Source organism: Durio zibethinus, chromosome 6, assembly GCF_047325235.1.
Source record: "Durio zibethinus cultivar Kanyao isolate XHJ-2024 chromosome 6, ASM4732523v1, whole genome shotgun sequence".
In the NCBI taxonomy this organism is placed as follows: Eukaryota; Viridiplantae; Streptophyta; class Magnoliopsida; order Malvales; family Malvaceae; genus Durio; species Durio zibethinus.
The window spans coordinates 26013241-26020734 of record NC_143167.1 but is presented as its reverse complement, the minus strand read 5'-3'; the positions used below and the strand labels follow the sequence as shown (position 1 = coordinate 26020734).

The 7494-nt window shown below is 32.7% G+C and overlaps 1 protein-coding gene across 1 annotated transcript; it reads left to right on the top strand.

The window, feature by feature from the left end:
• The first annotated feature begins 3071 nt into the window (after positions 1-3071).
• On the top strand, positions 3072-6130 carry LOC111285591 (AP2-like ethylene-responsive transcription factor At1g16060). The gene is made up of 8 exons (XM_022875111.2): positions 3072-3386; positions 3472-3554; positions 3694-3702; positions 3804-3892; positions 3983-4056; positions 4166-4216; positions 4442-4518; positions 5189-6130. Exons 1-8 carry the CDS (start codon positions 3211-3213, stop codon positions 5731-5733), a joined length of 1104 nt encoding a protein of 367 aa, XP_022730846.2. The 5' UTR covers positions 3072-3210; the 3' UTR covers positions 5734-6130.
• The last annotated feature ends 1364 nt before the right edge of the window (positions 6131-7494 follow it).

The following is a 7494-nucleotide window of genomic DNA, read 5'->3' as shown; positions in this document are numbered from 1 at the left end:
TCATGCATATTATGCATCAATTATGCATTTGTACATAGCATTTTCTTTTTATATATGACAAGAATTTGTAAATAAAAGACTTAAAGTTATCACTAATACTTTTTGTCATAAAACACCTAAAAAATTTATTTTTGTTAGAAATAAATCACGAAGGATCTTGACTTTGAAATTGTGGTGATAGTAAGTTCAAGGATAAGCTCAGCCATCAAAGGTTTCAAATCTACTTGGCCACCTTTTGTACAATACTCAAGCTAGGGTTATAGAATGGGAACAAACTAGTAGGATAGATAAGATTGAAAAACCACAAGATGAATAAAAGAACAACTTAACATGATAATGGAAATGATAAGAAAAATAAGCAAAAGGAAAGAAATAGTAAGGGAAGAATCTACCCAAGAGGGACATCAATTACTAGATGATGATGACGACCCCCGATGTTTACTAGGTTTAACCCCATGTTAAGCCCAAACTTTTGAGTGGTACAATCGTGATTTATACCCTTCATTGGAGAATGCCCATCCACCTACATTACCATGCTTATAACACGGGGACCTACTCAATTTATGAGGCATGATGCAACACCTATAGGGATGAAGTCATCAAATCTAGTTTATGTCCCTAATTTGGGCAATCCAAAGAAACAAGAAAAGCTCAAAACAAGTGTGGCAAAAGTAAAAGAAGTAAGAGAGGACTCAGAGTCCAACATAGGGTAAAGTTTATAGAAAAAAGGCTACGAGCCATTGAAGGGATGGATATTTATGGATCGATGGATATAGTTGAATTATGCTTGGTGCCAAACGTGATAATTTCACTAAAGTTCAAAGTTTTTAAATTTCAAAAGTATAATAAAACTAAATGCCCATTGACCTATGTCATCATGTACTATCGAAATATAGCTATTCATGCCCATAGTGATAAATTGTTGGTCCATGTTTTCTAAGATAACCTCACAGGATCTATTACAAAATTGTGTGTTCAATTAGATAGAAGTCACATCCACTAATAGAAAGATCTAACTAGGGCATTGTTTGCACAATACAAGCATATCATAGATTTATTCCTAAATCATCTATCATTACAAAATATGAAGAAAAAAAAACTACTAAAAGCTTTAAAGAGTATGCTCAAAGGTGAAGAAATACAATTGCCTAAGTCCAACCACCACTCATAAAGAAAAAGATCATTGTCTTGTTCATTAACACTTTTTGAGCACCTTATTATGACAAGATGATTAGGAATGCACAAAGAATTTTATGGACATAATGATTTCAGAGGAGATAATAGAAAGGGTAATCAAGAGTGGAAGGTTTGAGGAAGAGGCTGTAAAAAGAAAAAAAAAGGCATTCAAGAAGAATGGAGAAAATGTGTAAGCCATAACTTATGAAGGGCAGTAAAACAAAGGCTTTGCTCTATATTATACTTACTTGGTTTACCACCTCTACTATTTTGTCATAAATAATGTCTCCTCAAATCCCTACCCATACCAATTAGAGTTTCAAGCAAACTTCCAACTTTAAATAATTGCTCATGATCTAGCCGTTACATTCATATCTATTACCCAACTAAGAAAAAAACCAAAGAACATAAAAAAAAAAAAGTGAAGAGAAACTCCCTATCCTTATTTTTGATCTTTTGCCTTTGTTAGTAAAAAATCAATACCTCACTCATGTGCCTTTGAAAACAAGCCCAAATTCATCGATAAAGAGATATGATCCAAATAGCAAATGCTATTTTCATATGGGGGTGATTGATCATTCGACTGAAAAATGCTAGTAGTTGAAAGGAAAGATTGAGGATTTTATCAATGGTGGCATTTTAACTATTAAGCTTATAGAGCAATGGAAGTTTACTTTGCCTTGAGTCCAATTACAAAATTTAAGGAGTTGAGAAGAAGTAGTTCTTAAGCTTTTGGAATTTTGTATACATATGCATGGCATGCACATGATATTGCTAGGTTGTATCTGTTGCATGGAATCAATATTGTTGGATTTTCGAATAAGTGTTCTATAGTTTTTATTTATTTATTTACTTTTTTTTTTTCAAGAAATTGTTTGAAAATAAAACCCACATAGCATACTTTCCAAATCAAGAAAAATGAGAAGTGAAAAATAAAAAAAATGGTTTTCAAATTCATCATGATAGGTCTTAAAGAACTGCTAATCACTATTTGGAATGAACCTATCCCAAAAATACCTTTTGCCAATGCTTTCATGAAAACTACTCAAGAACTTAATGTTTCAAGAGGGCACAAATTTCAATCCTATCTTCACCTAATCCTAACATGACATATACAAGGGGATAATTTTTCTTAGATGATGATTGATGAAATAATTACTTTAAAATAGCCTTTTTGCACCAACTTGATATGTTAGACCGACTTGACATGTTCAGGGATAAGTCAGCTCGATCACATTACTTTTGTCCTTTACAGGTCCCTCGCTTTTTGCCTATAAATATAGATATCCAAGTACTATCATTTCATTTGATCTTATTCTCAACTTTTGACCTTTCTCTCCTTTCGATCTCTTTTATATCGATCTTTTACTTATGTGTCAGAGTGTAAACGCAAGAAATACTCTCTGCCTTTGTATGTAACTGCTCTCTTCCCTTTCTTATCTTTTCAAGAATATCTTCAGGTAGGAGCTCGGCACAAATAATATAATAATAAAAAAAATCTCAAAATTAGACAAAGAAAATGATCCCCAACCATTTACTTTATTATGTTATTACTACTTTTTTTCCAAACACAGCTAAATTGAATTGAAATTTTGTCTTATTTTCTGTACAAATTAAACAAACGAGCTTCCTCACGTTTCATGAAGCTCAACTCATTTAAAAATAAATAAAGGTGACGCAGCGAAGAGAAATTATTTAAGAGGTAGAAAGCTAAAAAGGGCATAAGGAAAGGGATTATTAATTGTCAGCCTATAATCTGTTAGAGAAAGGGCCAAAAGTCATAATTTAAAGTCTTAAATGTGATTGAAACAGCACAGAGTTAGGTAAGACAAGCGAGAAAGAGGAGCTCAAGCCGGTTAAAGACGGCAAAAACAATTTTTTTTTTCTTTGTGGCCGGCTATTTGTATTTTTCTCTCCTCTCATCATCCCTTTAAAACCATCTGCATTGGAGGACTCAGTCATATCTTTTCCAATATTTTTTTTAAATCACTTTTCTTTGCCTTGACGTACGTAGCTGATCATCAAGTTTTATTCATGGCGAAATTATCACAGCAGAACCAGAAAAACAATGCACAAAGTAATAGTATTAAAAACGATATTAGCAATACTAGTACTACAAGTAATGGTGTTACTAAGGTGAAGAGAACTAGGAGAAGTGTCCCAAGAGACTCACCTCCTCAACGTAGCTCGATTTATCGAGGGGTCACTAGGCAAGTCATTTAATCATGAATTTTCATGGTATATATCTAGATTTCAGTCACCTGACTTGCATGTTAATTATGTTGATTGTTTCAGGCATAGGTGGACTGGTCGATATGAAGCTCATCTATGGGACAAGAATTGCTGGAATGAATCACAAAACAAGAAAGGACGCCAAGGTTCTTAACCTTTTTTTGTTTTCTCTTCTTATTGATCTTAATTGAGTTATATTAGTAGCAGAGATTTTATTGATTTCTTTTTCTCATCCTTCATGGTTGCTGCTGCTGCTGCTGCTGTTTATACTTTCCCAAAATGCAGTCTACCTTGGTATGTTAGCTACTACTTTTTGAGGGAAATTTTTGATAGTGGGTTTTCTTTTACCTCACACTTGGGAACTTTACCTTTTTTTTTTTTTTTTTTGCTTTCAGGTGCTTATGATGATGAAGAAGCTGCAGCACATGCTTATGATTTAGCTGCACTCAAATACTGGGGTCAAGATACCATTCTCAACTTTCCGGTAATTTTATCTCTTATATTGTTTTTTAATTTCTTGAGTATGTTTTTTAAGAAGATTGGGGAAGAAACTGATTTAAAATTAATAATGCAGTTATCAACATACGAGAAGGAATTGAAAGAAATGGAGGATCAGTCTAGAGAAGAGTATATTGGATCATTGAGAAGGTGAGATTAATAACTGATGAGGCTCCTTCACTTATTAAGATATATAAGAGGGATTGATAGCAATTAATGTGCATTCAGTTAATAATGTATTTGGTCTTGAATTTTGCAGGAAATCTAGTGGTTTTTCTCGCGGAGTTTCAAAATACAGAGGTGTTGCCAGGTACTTGTTTAGAATTTATCTTGTTTCCTCTTCATCATTTTTGTCTTTTGTGAGTGCGAGCTTCAAATTGTTAGAGCAACCAGGCTCTGATCAACAAACAATACGTATTTGCACTTTTGCAGCAACTTGGCTATAATCTTTCCGATCATCTACAACATTTCAATTCTCAAATGCAACGTCCTTTCAATTTATTGAATTTACTTGTTTTTCAATGTCAATGAACAGACATCATCACAATGGGAGATGGGAGGCTCGCATTGGCAGAGTGTTTGGCAACAAGTACCTCTATCTTGGGACATATGGTATTAGCTTATCTGTCTTTTTTTTTCCTTTTACTAATTCCAAAACAAACTAGCCTCTTAGGTGAGAAAGCAAACCACGCCCCTCCCCCCACCCCCCCCCCCCCCAAAAAAAAAAAAAAAAAAAAAGAACATAAAAGAGAAAGAAGTTAAAAGAGCTTAGACTTTTCTTTTTGCCCTTTACTTTCAGAGCTTAATGCGTTTGTGTAATGGACGCATTAATGTCCTGACTCATTCCTACCCAATAGCAATGGCTAGCTTATCACTTTTAGATCCATTGATCAAAATACTCCAAAATCAAGATTGAAAAGGACAAGTGAGTTGATCAAAATCTTTCAGGTTGACAAACAAACACTAGAAACTTACGGGGTCTTAATCATATCTATAATAATCTGTTAACGTAACTTCAATGGAATGAGGCCAAGCATATCCTACAGTTATAATTTCCTTGAAAGTTGGGGCATGCATGCCCATATAATATCTACCGGATAAACATAGGAGGAGAAGGATTAAATCACGGTCAATTTAGTAGGATGGTCCACCTACTACATATAAATACAAGTAGTGAACAGAAACTCAATCCACTCACCAAATTTTATTTAGAAATGAATCTTTTTCAGGCTATTTCAGTGCAAATTATATCATATTCTCATCTGTTCATTGACTTTTGCAGCTACGCAGGAAGAAGCTGCCACCGCATACGATATGGCTGCTATAGAGTACCGGGGATTAAATGCTGTGACAAACTTTGATTTAAGCCGTTACATCAAATGGCTTAAGCCCAATCAAACCAACACTGAAATCAACCCTAACCCTAACTCTAACATAGACACTGCAACTTCAACAGTAACACCAAGCCCTAGTCAAGAACTTAACCTAAGCTTCTTTAGCAACAACAACAACCAGCAGCTGCAAGCTGCCTCCAGTTTCCCTAGTGAAACCTTGCAGACTCAGCCCAGGCCAGTGAATGCCACGTCAGCCCTAGGGCTTCTCCTTCAATCTTCAAAATTCAAGGAGATGATGGAGATGACATCAGCTGCTGATCACTGTCAATTGACACCACCGGTGTCAGAACCAGTGCAATGCAGCTTCCCTGAAGACATACAAACGTACTTCGAATGTCAAGATTCAAGCAGTTACGGAGATGGCGATGATATTATTTTTGGTGAGCTTAACTCTTTCATGCCACCGATGTTTCAAGGCGACCTTGATGCCTAAGGAAAAAAGAATTTTAGTGGTTGATCATATGCATTGAGGATGACTACCTTGGCTCCAATTTTTCTTTTCTTTATTATTTAGTTATAATCCAATAAAGATGTGTAGGTGCTTTGTGAATACAAGACCCTAGGGATCAGAATATTGGATGAAGTAGTACCGGAGGATTTTAGATTTGAGTACTTGGCCTAGAAAAGGCTAAGAAAGGAAAGATGAGAAGATAAAATTTACATATAGCTTCTTCATTGCAGGGATAAAGTGGAGAAAGATGGCGGCTGATCAATATATTTGGTTCATTTCGTGTAGATTAGAAAAGAAAATAAGCATTTGTATCAAGATTTTTTTTCTATCAATAAGGAATCAATACCTTATCATCGTTAACAATTAAATTTCTACTTTTTAATTGTGTGTATTTGCCAAGCTAGCTAGTTGATAAGCATCATTTTCTAAAGAAAAATGTTTAATGCGTTATTCTCAAGTATAACCTAACCTAACAATTATCCATCAAGTATCCATTTGAATGTATGATAAGATTGATTATGGTGATATTGAAAATAAGGGTGACAATATAATTAAATATTATAGTGAAAAAATTAAAATCAATGATAAAATATATGTTTTGATGCAAATGCAAGGTGTGTTTGGTGCTTAAAACTATAATAAAATATGATAAGATGATATTATAATCAGTATTAAATTAAATAATGTTATACTATCTTATATTTGATATATGTAAGGTTTATAATAAGATAATTTATTTATTGATTAAAATTATCTTTCCTCAAATTTTATATAATTTAAGTTATGGATATAATTTTTTAGGGTATAACAGGGTATGTAAGTTTAATCTCATGAATTAAAAATAATCTTTTTCACTTTGAGAAGATTGAATTAACGTATATCAAGAGAATGATTAATCATTTTTACAATTCCTTTCTTTAAATACAAACAAAAAATAGTATATGATGATTATCATTTTATACTATCAATAATCTTATGCATCAAACATGATCTAAGGATAATATATTAAAATTTGTATATAATGAAAAATTTAGTATATTTTTAACGTCTATGAGTTTATAATTAATTAAAATTTACTACAATTATTTTTATATCAATTAATAATTTTATTAAAAATTAATAATAATAGATTTACAATTAAAGACATTAATTTACAAGTATACTATATTAATCAAAATTTTTCACTGATAGTGCATTAATACTAACTCGTATACTTTAAAAAATTATTCTATAGAAAACATTAACACGTATTTTGGATATTTGTGAGATAAAATCAATAAATATAAGGGTAAAATTGGATTAACAATCAAGAAATTAGAATATAATTGTCCTAACTTGAGCCCAGGTGTGCCACCTTAACTTTTCACCTCTAGAGGAGATTAGAGCCTCGGTGAAAAAATTTTAGTGCAATCGCACCATAATCGTGTTAACCAAACATTTCATAATAGTGAAAATATTGCATAAAAAAGGTGCCTAATCACATCTGCACCTCCATTTATATCCAAAGTTTTCTGCATTCATCCCGATGCTCTTGTTTTCGGATGATCATCAATCAATTTTTGATCAAGAAAACATATTAAAAGGACTCTTTACTTACCCTCCCTAATCTTTTCTCGAACAATTAGGACATATATATATACACACACACATAAATGGTACAAGATATCATAAAGTTTAATAGGGAACCATCTATATATATTTATTTATTTATACACACACAAGTAAATTACTCTCTCACTCTCC

Coding starts and splice junctions, on each gene's coding strand:
- LOC111285591 (XM_022875111.2), top strand. CDS start 3,211: ATGGCGAAATTATCACAGCAGAACCAGAAAAACAATGCACAAAGTAAT. Junction 3,387..3,471: donor ATTTATCGAGGGGTCACTAG/GCAAGTCATTTA, acceptor TGATTGTTTCAG/GCATAGGTGGACTGGTCGAT. Junction 4,057..4,165: donor TATATTGGATCATTGAGAAG/GTGAGATTAATA, acceptor TGAATTTTGCAG/GAAATCTAGTGGTTTTTCTC.